At 49.8% G+C, this 18,936-nt stretch overlaps 1 protein-coding gene across 5 annotated transcripts in view; it reads left to right on the forward strand.

Moving 5' to 3' along the window:
- Positions 1–236: 236 nt before the first annotated feature.
- DLG3 (discs large MAGUK scaffold protein 3) overlaps positions 237–18,936 on the forward strand; it is a gene marked incomplete at both ends in the record, with an annotated part of 61,580 nt that continues 42,880 nt past the window's right edge. For 3 of the 5 annotated variants that reach the window (XM_080718713.1, XM_080718714.1, XM_080718715.1), the window contains 9 exons: positions 237–593; positions 4,058–4,108; positions 4,541–4,665; positions 4,843–5,012; positions 5,318–5,454; positions 5,797–5,941; positions 6,910–7,069; positions 8,859–9,015; positions 9,438–9,540. In XM_080718713.1, the coding sequence (XP_080574839.1) occupies positions 237–593; positions 4,058–4,108; positions 4,541–4,665; positions 4,843–5,012; positions 5,318–5,454; positions 5,797–5,941; positions 6,910–7,069; positions 8,859–9,015; positions 9,438–9,540 (1,405 nt within the window). Of the gene's footprint in view, positions 648–4,057; positions 4,109–4,540; positions 4,666–4,842; positions 5,013–5,317; positions 5,455–5,796; positions 5,942–6,909; positions 7,070–7,892; positions 8,027–8,858; positions 9,016–9,437; positions 9,541–18,936 lie in introns of those variants that run through there. The other 2 variants (XM_080718712.1, XM_080718716.1) reach the window with 2 other exon arrangements.

Raw genomic sequence — 18,936 nt, forward strand, 5'->3', positions numbered from 1 at the left:
CGGAGCCGCCAGTGCTGGAGGGGGAGCCGTGGGTGCGGGGCAGCGTCGGGGCAGAGGCCCCCGGACGCCCGCCCGGCCCCAGGCCCCGCTCCGCCCGGGCGCCCCCACGGGTGCCCCCCCCTTCCTGGTCCGAGCAGTGTGAGTGTGCCCGGGAGCCCGGCGGTGGCGGCGGCGGCAGCGGCGGCGGTGTGGAAACTGGCGTGGGCTGGGGGGTCCGAGCCGCGGGGGGCAGTGCCATGCACAAGCACCAGCACTGCTGTAAGTGCCCCGAGTGCTATGAGGTGACCCGCCTGGCAGCCCTGCGGCGCCTCGAGCCTCCGGGCTACGGGGACTGGCAGGTGCCTGACCCCTATGGGCCAGGTGGGGGCAATGGTGCCAGCTCTGGTTATGGGGGCTACAGCTCGCAGACCCTGCCCTCGCAGGCAGGGGCTACTCCCACCCCTCGCACCAAGGCCAAGCTCATCCCCACTGGCCGGGATGTGGGGCCAGTGCCCCCTAAGCCAGTCCCGGGCAAGAGCACCCCCAAACTCAACGGCAGTGGCCCCAGCTGGTGGCCTGAGTGCACCTGTACCAACCGGGACTGGTATGAGCAGGTATGGACCGGCGGAGGGGGGGTGGCTGGTGGGGTAACCCAGGAGGGCTGGAGAGTGGGGGTCTTGGAGGTGCAGCCGGGGTTGCTGGGGTGTGGGCCCGGAGAGCCCTAGCATTGCAGCTGGGCAAAGAGGCGGTTGAGAACATGTGGTTCCTGTGTGTGTCTTTTTGGGGGTCTTCATGTGGAGGAGATTGGGAGAGGCTGTGTGTGTCAAGGGGTGAAGGCATGGCGGAGGGGCACATTTTCCCGTGTGGGGAATTGGGTTTGTCTCAGTGCGGGGGGTTCGCAGTGTCTCTGTGTCTGGCAGGGGGCGGGAGGTTCTGCGGGGGTTGTGTGTGGTGTGTGTCTCCACAGGAGGGGAGGAGGGGGCATGGTACTCTGCGTAGGGGGGACATATGTGTGTGTATGCATGTTGGGGTGTGTGGAGGAAGGCAATGGAGCTCCCGTGAATCTATGGAGAGGAGCCCATGTGCCGGCTGTCTGAGCTCCATCCCTCCCTGCCATGAGTCTTCCCTGTCCCTGTCCCTTTGTGTGTGAATGTGCACACAGACGTGCGCTGATGTGTCCCTGAATGTGGAGCTATCTCTGTAGAGGAAGCTGCGGGGATAGCTGTATTTGCCTTGTGTGTGAGTGTATGTGTGTCTACATGTATATGTGTATGAGCATGTGGCTGCGAGAGTGTGCACGCGTGTGGGTGCGCGCGCCTGTGCCTGTGCGTGTGTGTGTGTGTGTGTGTGTGTGTGTGTGTGTTGTCCCTGGTGAGAGGCGCTTGACAGGCAAGGGAGGGGAGGGGAGGAAGGGAGAGACACGTCCCGAGCAAGGCTGAGAGGCTGCTGAGGACCGACTCTTTTGTCCAAGCAGCTCCGAAGTGTGTGTGTGCCGGGGTGGGGTGAAGCAAGCTTCCTGGCTCCAGAAGAGGCATGGTGCCTGAGCCAGGCAAGGGGCAGTTGCCCTGGTGCAGGGGCCGGTCCCCGTGGGGCATGTCCCCCTTGGGTACTTGCAGATGTGGGAGAGCTTAGCCCCCCTGCCCCTCACCAGCTGTGACTTGGCACAGCTTGGGAGCCCCTGGGTGCCGGGCACAACTCCGGCTTCTACTCCCAGACTAAACTGCCAGCTTAGAAAATGGAAGGAGCATCTGTGGGAGAACAGCAAAATGGAGGCTGGGCCGGCAGAGTCAGGTCCCTGGCACGCGTGGCGGAGGGCCCGTCTGGTTACTGCGCTCTGCAGCCCTCAGGGTGGGGAGAGAGGAGCAGGAAGCTTTGCTGTCGAGGGCAGGTGCTGACTGCCCGGAGCTGGTGACCGTTCTGGCCGCCTCTGTCCTCCTCTGGGGATAGGATGTGCTCTCACTCAAAAGCAAAGGTGGGGACTTCCTGGGGAGGGCAGCCCTCAGTTCTGGCCCTCTCTCCATACTTAGGGTTTCACATCTCTCACCTTGGCCCCTTGCCCTCTCCAGTGAGTCCTCCTTTTTCTTTTGCTCCTCTGTCCTTTGGCCCTCCCCTTTCAAAGCCTTATACTTGTCCCGCCCCGCTGGGAGACTGGTGCCAATTCCAGGGCTGGGCCAGTTGGCTAAGGTGTCTTTGCCAGCATGGATCCCTGGATGGCTCCTGGCCCTGGGAGCAAGCTCCCTGAGTGGGGGCGGGGGTGGGCCTGGAAGGTGAACCCCTAGGAGCTGGGAGTTTCTAGGTGCCACTCAAACTGGTCTTAAGGCATGGCTTGTTACATGTGGGCACACAGGATACAGCAGATGCATACATGAGCCACGTGGGTATCCTTTTTGCCTCTGTGTCCCTTGCGAGGTACTTCAGACAGCTGTGTTGGTTTGGGGTCTCTGAAGAGGTCACAGTTTCTTCCTCCTAGGATCAGAGCTCAGGGTAAAGCTGCAGCTGGAATCCTCCCACTATCTCCCAGGGCTGCAGAGTGTAAAATCCTGGGGGCTAGACCCAGAAATGGGGAGACATGGTTAGTCAGCCCTCTCCCGCTTTCCTCTCTGCTTTTGCTTTTTGTCCTTTCCTTCTTTCCTTTTTTTTTGTACTTGAGATTGAATACAGGGGCATTCTATATCCCCAGCCCTTTTTATTTTCAATCGCCAAACAGGATCTTGCTAAATTGCTGAGATTGGTCTCAAACTTGTGATCTTCTTGTCTCAGCCTCCCAAGTACGGAGATTATAGGCACGTGCCGCCCATGCTCGGCTTCCTCTCTACTTCTTGAAGCCACAGCTGCATAGGGTGTAGATGGGAGTGGAAGCAGAGCAGGGTGTGTAGAGCAGCTCTCATCTTGGGTTTCCAGCTCTCCTCTTCCGAGGAGGAAGCCAGCGGTCAGGAAAGGGACAATATAGCCAGAGGATACCTGGAGAGAGAGGCAAGAGGGCTTCTTATTCTCGGAGATGGGAGTAGGACTCAGGGAGCAGGTGATACCTGTTCTGAATCAGATTTCCACTCGACATATGGCCACAGGTATGTCCTGCCTGGGAAGGCCACCTCCATTCGTTAGTCAAACCAACCCTGTTTCTTACCCCTGCCCTTGCTTCTCCACCCAGGGCTACTTGTGTTGAAGACCACAAACCCTCCTGCCAGTCTGGGGGGATCAGCACCCTCCTTATGGGAACTGGTGTGCACCACGCTTCCGTCCTGCCCTGACTTTGCCTCTGACTCTTGATCAAATTCTAGCCTGGCCCTTTCTGCTGGGATGCACAATGGCTTCCGCATCCAAAGTCCCTTGCTAGAAAATTGATTAAGGACTTTGACTTCTTTTGTCCATCTGAGGAATCGGTTTCTTGGAACCACTGAAGCAGGTTTAGAATGAGGGTTCACAAGATACTCTGAAGGGGACAGCTTTCCTTTTTCCCATGAGCTGTGCAGGGGAAGGGGCTGAATGGCTGGAACATCAGTAGTCTTGAGTGCATTTGCTTTAATCCAAAGAGCACCTGAAGATCCAGGCCTGCCACGAACTCTCAGCTCGTCCTTAGGCACATCCCACATCCTCTTTGGGTCTGTGTCACCATCTGTCACGAGAGGAAGGTTGGATGAGAGTGTCTACCGTCCTTTTAGCTCTGTCATGGTGGGAGTCTGTGATCCCTAAATCAGGGAGAGCTGTGGTTCAGAAGGGGAGGAGTTCCATGAGCAAGCCTCTGGGTAACCCCTACAGATGCTGGGCGTGGTGTGATTTGCCCGCCATGCTCCATCTCTGCCATCCCCCCATGCCTCTCAGTGTACTCGGAGGCCCTGGAGCTTAGTCTCTTGGTGAACGCACACCATTGACCAGCTTAGTCCCAGACAATCAATCCAGGCTAAAGCAGCAGCTGGGTTTGGCATGATAGAGTTGTAAATCAGGGAAGGGGAATGGCCCTCTTGGGGTGAGCCTAGCCCCATCTGTGGCCTAGAGGTGCCCTGGGGTGTTCTTGGGGGTGGGAGCGGAGATGGAATGATCAGGAGGCACAGAGTGAACTGGCCCTGTCTTCCCCTAGGTGAATGGCAGCGATGGCATGTTCAAGTATGAGGAGATAGTGCTGGAGCGGGTGAGTCTGCCAGTGGGAGGGCATGAAAGGGGAGGGGAGGGCTGGAGCCAAGAGAGGGGAGGGCCCCCCTGACAGCAGTTGCAAGACTGATGGTGGGGGAGCCTGCATAGAGAGGGTGGGGAAACAGCGGCCCTCGGAAGCTGCATTACCGCATCAATCAATCATCTCACTAACAAATATTAATTGACCTTGCTCATGGAGGCAGGCGGCGGGGGGGATTGGGTAGGGTATGGGTTTGCTGAGCTCCCCACCCCCCATACCAGAATGGTCAGTGTAGGCTTGGAAGCCACTAGGTTTCTGATGAATGTGCTTCCAGCCTACCACGAAGCCTGTAAAACCTGCTTCTCTGGGAGGTAGAGAGACATAGGTATCCAGACCCCTATTCTGTGCCCTCAAAGTGGATACACTGTGACTTTCTACCACCTTCTGCAGGGCAACTCTGGCCTGGGTTTCAGTATCGCAGGTGGAATCGACAACCCCCACGTCCCAGATGACCCTGGCATCTTTATTACCAAGATCATTCCTGGTGGAGCAGCTGCCATGGATGGGAGGCTGGGGTGAGATGGCTGGGTGACAGGGGCAGGATGGAGATGAGAGAAGGAGGGCTGGCCTGGCAGAATGACCTTCCCACTAGATCTGAGAGGGCAGGGGGAGGGGAGCGGGGAAGGGGGATGTGGGAGAGGCGGGCAGAGTGGCTGGGGCACAGTGTCATGCCTGTCTGACTTCCCCCGCAGGGTGAATGACTGTGTGCTGCGGGTGAATGAGGTGGACGTGTCAGAGGTGGTGCATAGCCGGGCCGTGGAAGCGCTGAAGGAGGCAGGTCCTGTGGTTCGGTTGGTGGTGAGAAGGCGACAGCCCCCACCAGAGACCATCATGGAGGTCAACTTGCTCAAAGGGCCTAAAGGTGCGGCTCTCCTTGTTCCTGTGCCTTAGCCAGAGCACTCATTCCAGGTCTTGGCTGGCCCTGTGGGGAATGGAAGGGAAGGGCCTTAGTCCCAGTGTGACTCCTCCAGTTCCAGCTCATATATAGCCTTCCTCCTTGATCACAGACCTCATCCATACCATGTCCTTGGAATGGCAGCCCAGGATTTGGGAGAGCTCCCGAGGGGTCAGAGGATTAGCTGAGGGAGGGGAGTTGGCTTTGGGATGGGCTAACCACATTGATCTCTCCTCATGACCTTCTCTCATTTTTTGCTGGCTGCCGCCCAGGCCTGGGTTTCAGCATCGCTGGGGGCATTGGCAATCAGCACATCCCAGGAGACAACAGCATCTACATCACCAAGATCATTGAGGGGGGAGCTGCTCAGAAGGATGGACGCCTACAGATTGGGGACCGGCTGCTGGCGGTGAGACAGCGTTCATAGGGATGCCTGAATGGTAGAGTGGGGAGGAGGTGCTCCAGTGCCCTCTCATTCCATCTAAACCTCACTGGTGGGATGAGGCATGTAAGGAATTTCCAGAATATCATTTGAATTCTGTTTACCCAGATCCCAAAGCCCTCATTCTGTCCAGGGCATGGGTTCCCTCATCTGTCTTTGCCCCTACCTCCTACCCATCTTGTGTCCTCATAGCACCATTCTCGGACCTGTTAGCATACTGTTGAGTTTCACTGAAAGGACAGCTCTCCAGGGTCCTTGGGGAGGCCTACCCTTCTCCCAAGAGCCAGTCTAAGGCTGGTTCTTTTCTAGGTGAACAACACCAATCTTCAGGATGTGAGACATGAGGAAGCTGTGGCCTCCCTGAAGAACACATCTGACATGGTCTACCTGAAGGTAGCTAAGCCAGGCAGTCTCCACCTCAACGACATGTACGCTCCCCCCGACTACGCCAGCAGTACGTAACCCCTGGCCCTGGACTAAAGCCCTGCTCCCTGGTTGTGGGAGGGGAAGGTGTTCATACCCTTGATTAAGAGAGAGCAAGCTTGCTGTGCACAGTGGCACACACCTATAATCTCAGTACTTGGAAGGCCAAGACAGGTCGATCACAGGTTCGAGGCCAGCCTCAACAACTTAGCAAGACCCTGTTTCAAAATAAAAAGGGTTGAGAGTATAGTGCAGAGGTAGAATGCCCCTGGGTTCCATCCCCAATGTCTCTCCTCCTACACACACACACACACACACACACACACACACACACACAGAAAATATCAAAATCAAATAGGGCTGGGGATGTAGCTCAGAGGTAGAATGCTTCTAGGTTCAATACCCAGTTTTACACACACACACACACACACACACACACACACACACACACACGAGTGATGGAGAGAGAAAGAGAGAGAGAGACAGACAGACAGACACCACAGAGGGCAGTGCTCAGAAGAACTGAGTCCAGATCTCAGCTCTGTCTCTTGGAGCTGGGTGTCCTTGGACAAGACCTTTTTCCCCGTCTTTAGTTTCTTCCCTGGCAAAAAGGAGCTAATGATATATATGCTGCCTTCTCCATAGGACTGGTGCAAGGATCAAATGAGATCATGGACGAGAAAGCCCTTGGAAAACTGTATTAGGCTACTGACTATGTGAGGGATTATTATTAGTCACACCTCTAGTCAAGCCTTTCTTTGTAGATTGCCTTGACTTCAGCTCTTTCTAAGAGGCACAGGAGTGAGCCCAGGATTCAGAAAGGGATTGCGGAGGAGGAGGAACCCTGGGGGGTGGATGGGTTGGGGAGGAGTGGCCTGAGGAATCAGCATCCTTTGGTAGAGACCTGACCGTGGGGGTTGGGGAAGGTCCTTGGAGGGGGTTGGGGTAGGAGCCAGCCTGGAATATCTCTGAACTCTCCTCTCCCTTTCTTGATCTCAGCTTTTACTGCCTTGGCTGACAACCACATAAGCCATAATTCGAGCCTGGGTTATCTTGGGGCGGTGGAGAGCAAGGTCAGCTACCCTGCTCCTCCTCAGGTCCCCCCCACCCGCTACTCTCCTATCCCCAGGCACATGCTGGCCGAGGAGGACTTCACCAGGTGAGATTCTTGCCCCATTCCTCCTGCCCAAGGGGGTGTGGGGGAGGAAGGAGGAAGGAGAGGAATGCTTTTCTGGCCAGCAACAAGCCTTCTTGTAGTATGATATGTAGTATGGCAAAGAGGAGGATCATGCCATGCATGGTGTTGCATGCCTGTAATCTCAGTACTTGGGAGGCTGAGACAGGAGGAGCACAGGTTAGAGGCTAGCCTCAGGAATTTAGTGAGACTCTCAGCAACTTAGTGAGACCCTGCTTTTAAAAAGGTAAAAAGAAATGGGGGTATAGCTCGAAGGTAGAATGCCCCTGGGTTCAATCTCCAGTTGAAAAAGAAAGAAAAAAAAAAGAGGATGAGGCCCTCATTATTCCCGACCTTGAGGTCTGGGGCCCTTTTCAGCTTTAGGGGCTCTAGAGGGGAACAGAGGTGGCTGCAAAGACAAGTTCTACCATCAGGGGGAGCGCCTAGCAAGGGGCCCAGAAGTTCGGAAAGTGCAGATAAAGGGGTGGGGTGGAGCGTTTAGGAGGCTGAGGAGGTGAGGGCCGGGGTTTCCTGCCCTGAGATACTTGCAACCTCAGTCGGCTGCAGCCGCCCCAAATTATTGAAGAAGCAGCAATTTGGCCGGTGGGGTCGGCGGGACCCCGAGAGGCCGGGCCGCCCAGGGGCTCTGGGGGGACGGCCCCGCCCCGCCGTGGCGGCGGCTGCGGCGGCGGGGCCCGCGGTGGAACTGGTCGGGCCGGCCGGGGTTCCGGGGGACAGGTTTGCGGGGTGGGGCTGGGCAGGCTACAGTGGAGCCGGAAGGGGAGGCGGACAGGGGAGAGACAGAGCCATGGAGAGGGCCCGCAAGTTCTCGGGCTCGGGTTTGGCCCTGGGCTTGGGCTCGGCCTCCGCTTCGGCCTGGAGGAGGGCTTCGCAGAGGTGGGCCTGGCCGCTCCGCTCCCTGCGGCCCGGAGGGGATGCCAGGTAGGAGAGGAGGGCTGGGAACCCAAGCCTCCAGGACGCAGGGAGGGGGCCTCGCCTCTGAGCCTGGCAGCCAGAAAGGAGGCCCGCTTGGGGCTCCTCCGAGGAAAGAGGCTTGTTAGAAGAGATGGTGGTGGGCTATGTGCTCGCATCGCATGCTTCTGACCGTTTTAGAGAAGGATCCTTTAGACGCGCTTAGTTTTGGTCGAATTTTGCAAGAGCTTGTTTCCTCTGTCAGCTCCCAGGCACTTTTGGGGGACCTGGGGTTTCTTCCATCTTTTTCTTCTCTTCACCTAGCAGGGGTACCTAGTGCTTGACTGTGTTTGGGGGGAAGTTAGGAAGGGTCAGAGTTGATGAGTGGAATTTTGAGACCACAGAAGAGCAGATGTGGTGGATAGTGGGTGCAGTCAACACCGGGTGAGTCCACTGCCCCCCACACCTCCTCATTTTGTGGCCCAGGGCACTTGACACAGGTCGATAGGACAGGAGACTCTAGGGGAGTAAGAGGACCAGTGTGAGTGTGTGGGCTCTGAGCTTTGGGCCCTAGAGTTCAGGGTAGGGAAGGTTAACCTGAGAGTGTAGTGGGCTGTCCATTGGGAAGTTGACTCTGAGACCTCAGGAAGGAGGGAAGAGGAACTGAAACTGGGTACCTGACACAAAACAGCAACCAAGCCGGTTTAGGAGAGGAAGGGAAGAACAGGGCATCATAATGGGGACCCAAGTTCTTTACTCCCTGAAGCAAGAGTGGGTCTTATTCCAGGCTGGTCCTCACAGGGACCAGCTAACTCCTTTTGTCCTGACCTCCCTCATCATATCTCTACCCCTTTCCCATCAGAGAGCCCCGCAAGATCATCCTTCACAAAGGCTCCACAGGCCTAGGCTTCAACATCGTAGGAGGAGAAGATGGAGAAGGCATTTTTGTCTCCTTCATCCTGGCAGGAGGCCCAGCCGACCTGAGTGGGGAGCTGCGCAGGGGAGACCGGATCTTATCGGTGAGACAAAGGCGAGGTGGGAGGATGGGAGCTGTGCCAGTCTACAAGGGAGGAGGGGAGACCTTGCTTCCTCCAGGAATGCTTCTTGAGATGAGCAAAGAGCCCCAACCTGGAGAGAAGCTGCAGATATCTATATTGTCTTTATAGATATTCTCCGTGAAAGACCAGGCACCAAGATCAGACTTATTCTTGAGGAGGAAACTAATGTCCCAGGATCTTAACCCTGATTGGCTTTTGACTTCCACAAGGATAATTATGACAATAGAGATGGCATGTCCTTTAGGTCTCATTTGGGGAGCATGGATGGAATTTTGAGAAAGCAAGCCAAATAGGCTAGCCGTCTCCCTGTCTGAAGTGCTAGGACCAAGGCCTGACTCCCTATCTTGCTTTTGGAGTGGCTCATAGATACTCTCTTTGCCCAGGTGAATGGAGTGAACCTGAGGAATGCAACTCACGAGCAGGCCGCAGCTGCCCTGAAACGGGCGGGCCAGTCCGTCACCATCGTGGCCCAGTACAGACCTGAAGGTATGAGAAGGGGAGGTTTATGAAGAGATGATGTGGTACGGGTAGTTCAGACTTGTCCTAATACTGGCCTTCTGCCACCATGGATAGCCAGGCTACTTGGCCCGGTCCCTGTTGCCAAGTGCAGTAGCCTCTTGGTCTCCCCTTTTCTTTGTGGACAGGAGAATTAGTTTGGGCGGCTCGAGAGCATCCATCAAAGCTGTGCTGAGCCAGCTGATGAGGGCTGCAGTGCTGCCGAAGGCCAACAGTGGGCAGCAGCCTACGGGATGAAGCAGAGAGCTTAGGGTGACTGGAAAAAGGGGAGGAGAGGCGGAGGGCTCAGAAGCCAAGGCAGGGAACTGTGTGCCCTGGAACCGAAGAGCAAAGACCTCAGGGAGAAGAGATACTATGCTGCCTCTTAGCAGATCTTGGCCAAACCTTTAAGACGCCCATTCCCCCTTCTCTAGTCAAGATGACCGTGAGCGATCCAAAAACGCGCTGACAGGGGATACTGCGCCCTAGGGGTGGGGTGGGGATCGGGACTCGCACCCCTTCCCTTAACGGGGGAGGTGGGGGGTCTTCTTTGTATTCTTAGCGAGCCGTCCGGGCTAGGGCGGATGGGCGGGGCCGGTTATGCAAAGAGAGGCTTTTGATTGGCTGTGGCCCGCCGAGGCCCAGGTGCCGAGGTGAGCCGCGGAGAGGCGCGCCCCAGCCTGCCGGCCGGCGGGTTGACCATTAGCCGACCGAGCAGGGCCTGCTGCCGGACGCCCCGCCCCCTGACCCCGGCAGAGGGCGACGAGCGCCCCTCCCTCCCCCTCGCGCGCCTCCGGCGTCTCCTCCTCTCTCCCCTCCCCCTCCCCCCTCCCCTCCTCCTGCGCGCCCCGCTTTGTGTCCGCGGTCTCCCGCGCGGGACGGAGGGACCGGCCGGAGCTGGCGCTTTCTCAGCACTAGACCTGGACTCCGACCCGGCGCCAGGTGAGGTGGGGCGGACGGGGCTTAGGCCCCCTCACAGTCCCCCTCCCCCGGCCGCCCTGTGGTTCCCGTTCGCAGCCTCTTTTCCAACACTGCGCCCCCAACTCTGCCCTCTTCCCCGAATGCCTGCTCCGTGTGCCCAGCCTCATCCCGAGCCGCTCCCGAGGGCCCCCTCGGACCCCAGGCAGCGCCGCGCTGGGCTGTTCGTCCACCCTGCCCAGTGTGGCCTTTGGCTCTTGGCCATCATCCCTTCTCACCAGCGAGCTGTGTCCCCCGCCTCCCCGCGCCCCGGAGCCTCCGTCCTGTCTGCAGCCTCCGTCTCGCTGCTCTTGCCCCTCAGCAGCTCCTCATCCCTTTTCCCTGAGGAATTGTCTAAGTACCTTTGAGCCCGTATGCGCCTTTCTTCATCTAACCTTGGGGAGCAACGCTTGGTGTTTCCATGCCCCTCCCTTTTGTTCTTAAGGGTTTCTTTCTGTACCCGACTTCTTTCGCCCCCCCTCCCTTCCTTTGGTAAGCCCGGCCTTTGTCCCTTAGGGATACAGCGCCTGGACTCCCTAGACACCTAGGCCCCGTGGGCCGGTTGCTAAGGTGAAGGAAGGGACCTGCCCTTGGCAGGTGCTCTAGTTCCGTGAGGAGAAGGCAAAAGGCAGGGATTCAATCCGGGATCTGGTGACAAAACCGAGGCGGCTTGCAAGAGCCCACCTCTGTCCCTTCTGCTCCTCCCCCACGCTGGTCCCTAGCCCCCAGGACCTGAAGGGAAAGAATGGAGGGCCTGGAAGCTTTTGCGCAGCTTCTTTGGTAGGGCACAGAAGTGTAGGGCAGCAACTACCAGAAGTCGTTGGTCTGAGGTAATGGGGGACAGGGATGGGTGCAGATGGACACCGAGTCATTTCCCTGGGTGTTGGGCATTCAGCTTACTGACAAGGAACACATCTTAGGGTTTTGTTGTCACCATTCATGTGTGTGCTGTTCAGCCTCAGAGAGCCAGCCGTCGGATTTTTATTAGCAACCAATATTTATTTTATCCATTTCATGCCCACAACTTAGACAACATAGATTCTACAAAGGAAATGGTTTCATGTGTGTGTTTGTGTGTGTGTGTGCGCGCGCGCGTGCACGCACGTGCGCACTCGTGTGCGTGTGTAGGAGAAATTGATGCTTCTTTCAGTTTTGCTCTCTGATGTTGGGCACATGGTAACAATACTGGAAATTTGTTTGGTGGTGGTATGTTGGAAACTGTTGACTACATGGTTCTGTGACTCTTGTTGGGGGAATGCAACTGGTTTGCATAAAGAGCCATACGTGGTCCAGGGTAGAGGGATTCTTGAGTGTTTGTTTTTCTCTGAGCATAATTGTAAGACATTATAAAGTATGTTGAGGCGCTGTCTTGTGTCAGGTCTTTCTACCACTTGCCACACAAAGTCAGTCTTCTCTTGGGATTTAGTTGAACCACTGTCCTTGAGGCAGTGCCACTCCGATCTTATTTCCTCCTTTGGTTTGCCAAATTCAACAGAGCTCCAACATGCAAAAACTTTTTTTGTTGTTGTTTTTCATTTGAATGATGGACCCTTAGAGCATCTAGAGCATTCACATTGGGCTCCGAAAACATTTATAACGTGCTTGGTTTTATTCTTTTTTCCCTTTCCTTTTCTTGTCTCTTTCTTTCTTATTTTTGTCATACTAGGTACTGATCCCAAGGGTGTTTTACACCCTCAACCCCTTTTACATTTTTTAATTTTTAAACAAGGTCTTACCAAGTTGCTGAGACTGGCCTGGAACCTGCAATCCTCCTGTTTCAGCCTCCCAAATACTGGTATTACATGCATGTGCCACCATGCCTGGATTAAGATGCTGGTTTTTAAAAAGAAGAACCCTATGATGATTGTTTTATAAATATATTAAACATAGTTCTTCGTAGGATCATATCATGGTGGGTAATTACAAAATGAAGAATCCAAATACATGTCTGTTGGCAAAAATAGTAGAGACTTTGCATGTTATTGGTCAAGTAAGAGTTCATTGATGTTTCCACATAGAATGTGAGAGTAGCCCAACCCATAGTCTAACTCTTCATCATGCAAAGTGGAACTAGAGAGCCAGGATATGACTTGCCTAAGATCATAAAAGGAAGGGTCGTTAATCCTGAGGTCCACCGTTTGGTATGCTTTGTGGTTGTAACAACTGAGAAACCTAAGACTTCGTTCAGAATGGAAGAGTGACAGGAAAGAGATTGGGGAAACTAAGGAAGGCATGAAAGAAACATGTGGAAGGTAGAGGATTGTGCACTGAGGCACCAACGTATCCTTTAGCTATATAGCCTTTAGCATGGGATTCTTAAAAATACTTTTGACTAATTAGAACAGAGTAAGTAATTCTCTCCCTTTTTAAACAACTTTAATGAGATATAAGCCATACATACTATACGTTTCCCCTACTTAGATATACATGTCAGTGATACAGAGTGGTGCTTCTGCAGCTACAGACGGTTTTAGAATATTTCCTTTACCCTTCTTTTAGTACATAAAGGAAAAGGAGCAAACTTGAGAAAGGTAACGAGTTTAGGACAGTTGCTTTCTAATGTATTTCCTCTTGATACTTAGGGGCTGTATGGCAACTTGGGAATGCTTTAACCTTGAAATTCTTTCATATATCGTGCATGATTAATGTGAATTAAACCCACAATGAAGCATAGGAACTGTGTCATCCTATTTGAGCTTTGTGTTGTGCCTAGCATGGGTGCTTTACAAGTGTTTTCATGATAAAGCTTTGAAAATTGTTAAAATGGGAATAGAAGTACTAAATGATAAGGTACCACAGTGAGAGATGCTGTTTATAATAGTTTTACTCCTGATTGTTCCTAACTGTTGTGGACACAGCAATCCTACCTATTAGCTAAAAATAGCATGATGTTCTTGGGCATGTATAATCCTGCTTAAAATTCAAATTGAAAATTTAAACAACTGGCTCTTGGCAGAGGCTTTCTTCCAATCTATTCTAAAATTAAAAAAAAATCGGTGACGTGTGGAATTGCTCCACCAGAAAGGATGGGCTTTGCATTATAACATCTTAAGATCTGCATTCTCCTTCTAGTTACTTTGTGTCAACTTCTTCTCATAAACCGAACTAGTATTTTTCTGCAAAGTACTCTTGCTTTTAGAGTAGAACCTGATCTCCAAATCAAGAGGTGAGCCAGAAATTGTTCACTAAAGTAGCTAAACTGGAAAATGATCCTTTGTGACCAGACTTTTCAACTGGAATGTAAGTTCAGATATGGTAGTGGTACACTCAGTGAGAAAGAATGAAAGTTTTTCCATAACTTATTTGAAGATATGGAATAAATATATTTTCACCATGGAAACACCTTAAGATAAGACCTGGGAGAGTTAGGTTGTAGTGTTGACCCTAACTTAAAAGCATAAAAGAGATATTTCTCCCATAATGTTTAAGTAAGCATCCCATCTCCTTGTGTTTGAGAATGAAGGTTGTAAACATAACTGTAATTCTGTCATCAGTATAATCTCTCTTAGGAGAACAGAGGTGAAAGTATACCAAGTCAAAGAAAGTTTTGAAACTCCTGCCATAGTAAAAGAAGGCTCAGATAGTAGCCAAGTGTGGTGGTACACACTTGTAATCCTGGTACTTGGGAAGCTGAAACAGGAAGATCGCAGTTCACGGCCAGCCTCAGGAATTTAGTGAGGCCCTCTACAATTTGGTAAGACCCAGTCTCAAAAATAAAAGAATAAAATAGGGCCGAGGGTGTAGCTCAGAGCTAGAATGCCCCTGAGTTTCATCCCCAGTACCACCACCAAAAAAGTCTAAAGTATGGAAGAAAGCAACAAAAATTCCTAGCAACAGCATTTCTACACTGAACGATTTAAAGGCAAGCTAGTATTGAATTCATCTTTGTGTTCCTACCTCTCGAGCCTTGCACATAGTTTTCTGAATTGAATTATTTCTGTATTCCAGATACTTTTGTAAGTATTCATTTTCAGAATATCCCTGTGGGATAGGTGGTATTATCCCATTTTACAGATGAGGAAAGGGAGGATCAGGAAGGTTGAGTGACTTGCTCAGGGTTACATAGTCAGTAAGGGGCAGAATCAAAATTTGAAGTTAGGTTCCTTGAGAACTTTGGATCCAAGTATTTTGCCATTAGGCCACAGTTATCTTCCAGAGCTGCGAGCCCCCTCTTCTCACCCAGATATCCTCGGACAAAACAAAATATAGCACTGAGACTTTGCAGTTTCCAGAAGCTAAAATGGAGTAAAATGAAGTCCCAAATCTCAGCCTTTTAGTCTTGGCCACAAACTCCTGCCCCAGAGGAAGAAGTAACCTGGGGGAAATAAGGCTTCAGGAAGCCCCAGAGAGACCCTCTATCCTACAGAAGGAAAATTGTTTTTGGAAGACTGCCAGGGAATGATACTGTGAGGGGGAATTTTACAAGGAGCCAAAAGGTGGGAGTTGGTTTGCTTGACTTAATAGCAAATGTGTGCAAGATTAAGAATATCAATGCAATAAGTAGGTATTTTTCATTTCTTAAGAGAAATAGAGTTGTATTTGTCATTCTTTTTTTTTTTTTTGCTCTACTGGGGATAGAACTCAGGGTCTCATGAATGCTAGGCAAGTGCTCCGCCACTGAACAATACAGGCCCTGTCATTCATTTTTTTAATGACCTTACCTGTTTAAAGGTCATATATATCAGTGGTCTTTTGTATGTTCAGAGTTGTTCAGTCTTCACTGCAATTGATTTTAGAATTTTCATCACACCTTTATCCCTTAGCTGTTATCCCCAACTTTCCCATCTCCTTTAACCAGAAAACCACAATCTGCTTCTTTTCTCCATGGATTTACCTATTCTGAATATTTCATATAAATGGAACCATGTAGTATATGATGTTTCAGAATGGGCTTCTTTTACATAAGATTGCCAATCTCACTGGGTGTGGTAGCACATACCTTTAATCCCAGTATTTCAGAGGCTGAGATGGACTGCAGGCTGGAGACCAGCCTCAGCAACTAGACTCTTAGCAACCTAGTGAGATCCTGTTTCAAAACAATCAATCAATCAATCAGTAAATCAATAAAGGGCTGGGAGTGTAGCTCAGAGGTAGAACACTCCTAGTTCAATTCCCAATACCATGAAAAAAAAAGATTGCCATGATCCATCTGTGTTGTAGCATCCATCAATATTTCATACCTTCATGTGTCTGAATAACATTCCATTGTATGTGTTTGTCACATTTTATTTATCAGTTGATGGCCATTTTGATTGTTTCTACATTTGGGGTATTGTGAATAATGTTCAATAAACATTGCTGTGTATGTTTTTGCATGAACCCCTTTTTTACATTTCCCTGGGATACATATCCTTACAGGTTGAATTGCTGGATCATATGGCCATTCCATGTTTAACTTTTAGAGGAATGGCCTGGTTGCTTTCCACAGTGGCTGCATCATTTCACATTCTCACTGGCAGAGAGTGAGGGTTCTAATTTCCACATCTTTCCCAACATTTTTTATTGTCAGTCTTTTGCTTACCGTCCTGGTGGGGCTGTATCTTATTGTGGTTTGGATTTGCATTTTCCCTGATGGCTAATGATGTCGAGCATCTTTCTTGTGCTTATTGTTTGTCGTTCAGATTTGCTCTGCTCAGTACCCTGATTTGATTCTCACCCTGTTTCCAAATTGACCTGAAACCAGAGTAAGTCAACTATGTTATACTCAGATGACTAGAAGGAACCAGGAAGATAACTCTTTCTCACTCTTATCACTAAGTGTGCTGGAGGGGTTGAAAGCTTGGGTGTAGATAATTTTCGCTAAGAATGCTATGCTGACCTGTTAAAAATGATAGGGCCCAGGTGTTTTTGGAACCAGCTTATTGAGATATTCACATATCCATACAATGAATATACCCATTTCAAGTGTATAATTCAAGAGTTCTTAGAATTTTCGGCATTGTACAATTGTCAGTACCATCAATTTTAGGACATTTTCATGGCCCCCAAAAGAAATCTTGTCACCATTAGCAGTCACTCATTCCCATTTCTCTTGAGTTCCTCCCCTCCCCCAGCCCTGGGCCAACTACTAATGTACTTTCTGTTTCCATAAATTTACCTCGTCTAGCCAGTTCATATAAATGAAATAACGCAGTACGTGGCCTCTTATGCCTGGCTTCTTTCATGTAGTGTAATGTTTTCAAGGTTGATCCATGTTGTAGCATGTATCAGTTCTTCATTCTTTTTTTTGGATGAGTAATCATTTGTTGTATGGTTATGCCGCATTTTAGTTATCCATTCATATGTTGAAGGACATTTGGGCTATTTCTACCTTTTGACTATTGTGAATACTGCTGCTGTGAACATTCATATGCAAGTTTGTGTGTGAACACATGTTTTCAATTCTCTCGGGTTTATACCTAGGAGTAGAATTGCTGGGTCCTAAGGTAACAGAATTTTTGAGGAACTGCCAAGGCTTTTTCACAAAGTGGCTACACCCTTTTAGGCCCATCCTGTTTGGTAAACTTAGAAGAGAAAAAAATGTAAAGTTTTCTTTCCAGTTTTTTTCCCCTGGAGCTTGGATATATATGTTTGTGTTAGGCTTTTCTGTATTCCATATAGCCCAAGGACACGGTAGTTAGATTTGGCAAAGCATTCCGAACCTAGCTAGACGGGTGCTTTCTTGTCCTTGCTAGATGCTTTGAGTCAAAATCCTAGGAGCTTTGGTGTCTGTAAAACATCTGTTCTTTCTGATGGAGTAGAATGATTAGAATAATATATAGTAATGAGAATAAATTATTTCTTATGTAATTATAGTTTTCTAGGATTTCTTTATAATTTAATATATTTCTTATTGAAATCTTGACCCCGATACTGATACTATTGTTGCTTTGTTTAAAGCTTGAGTTTTATATTCCACAATAGGGTGTTCTGTTGGTTTAAATAGAGAAATAGAAGCAGTAGAACAATTTGAACCTACTGTTGTCACTGAAATTTAAAGATAGCCCCTCATTGTTGTTTTGGCAGAGAAGCTAAGGCCCTGAGTTATACTTCTGAGTTTATCCTTTACGGAGCAGAAAGATCTTAGACTAGATCTTAGACTAGTCAGCCTGTCTCACAGGGACTCAGTTTTCTGATCTGTAAAATGAAGGGACTGTTCAAACATGATTCTAACTCAAATTCTGTGTTAGATAAGTGGAACTGAGTTGTGAATTCAATTTACAAGTTCCTGTTTGTACCTAGACTCTTATTAAATCACATAGTTTTGAACTAATAGCAGTCATGCTTTAATAAGGGTTTTGTCTTCCTTTCTTCCCTGTGATAAGGCTTTCATCCTCTTGAAATAGATGTCTGTTTACTTTTCACTGAATTCAAACATCTTTAAAAAGCAAAAGCCCTAGAGATTTTTCCGTTTTTTTTTTTACTTGCTGTGAAATTAAGTGATAAAAAATTTGACTATACCAAGAGAAGAAAATTAACATATTTTATTTAAATATGTACTTCAGAAATCTGGATTTTCAGAAGGAGAAAGCATTTTGCAAATCTGGGGTTAAATTCCAAACTAGATTATTAAAAGTGATTTGTAAATACTCAGAAAAAGATGTGGTGAGCACTAGGAACCAGTAATAATTCACCAAGGTCAAACAAGTCAGCCTGAGCAATGTTTTCAGCTGGACTATATAGATCACAGAAATGGGAAGTGTGATATATTTAGATTTCAACAAGGCATTGACAGGCTTCTTTAGTCCACTTTTGTGTAAAATTGCCAGGTGATAATAGTGATAATACATTTAAGTGGATTTGTCTGGAACTGATTGAATTGTCAGTATCAAGGGAAACCAATTAATAAGCCAGGATCCATGTGGAAGGGGAATTTCTAGGGCAAGTGTGTTCTGACTTTGTCCTTGGAGCTGTCCAGTTCATTCTGCCTCCCCAACCCCCACTGGTTATATTTATTACTTCCTGGATATAAAAGCCTTACATTTAGATTTGTAGACTTGGAAACTTAGAAAATCCAGAACAGTAAAAAATTAAAAAATTCAAATTACCTCCAAAGATAACCACCATTGCACATGTATTTGTGCTTGTGTATTTCCCTCCCTCTAAACTTTTATGCATTTATATTTAAAATATCATATCATGTGTATGTGTTTCTTTACATGTGCCTGTGTGTGGGGGGGTACTGGGAATTTAACCCACAGGAGTTCCAACTCCAAGCTACATCCCCCAGCCCATTTTTTCGTTTTTTTGCTTTGAAACAGGGTCTCACTAGGTTGCTCAGAGTCTCCCTAAATTGCCGAGGCTGGTCTTGAATGTAATCCTTCTGGCTCAGCCTCCCAAGTGCTAGGATGACAAGCATGAACCACCATGCCCAGCTTATGTATTTCTTTTAAGGATGGGATTTTTTTATTGAAGCAGGTTCCTATTCTTTCAGTTTACCTTTTTTCATGA

The sequence above is a fragment of the Muscardinus avellanarius genome (genome assembly GCF_963383645.1).
Source record: "Muscardinus avellanarius genome assembly, chromosome: X".
In the NCBI taxonomy this organism is placed as follows: Eukaryota; Metazoa; Chordata; class Mammalia; order Rodentia; family Gliridae; genus Muscardinus; species Muscardinus avellanarius.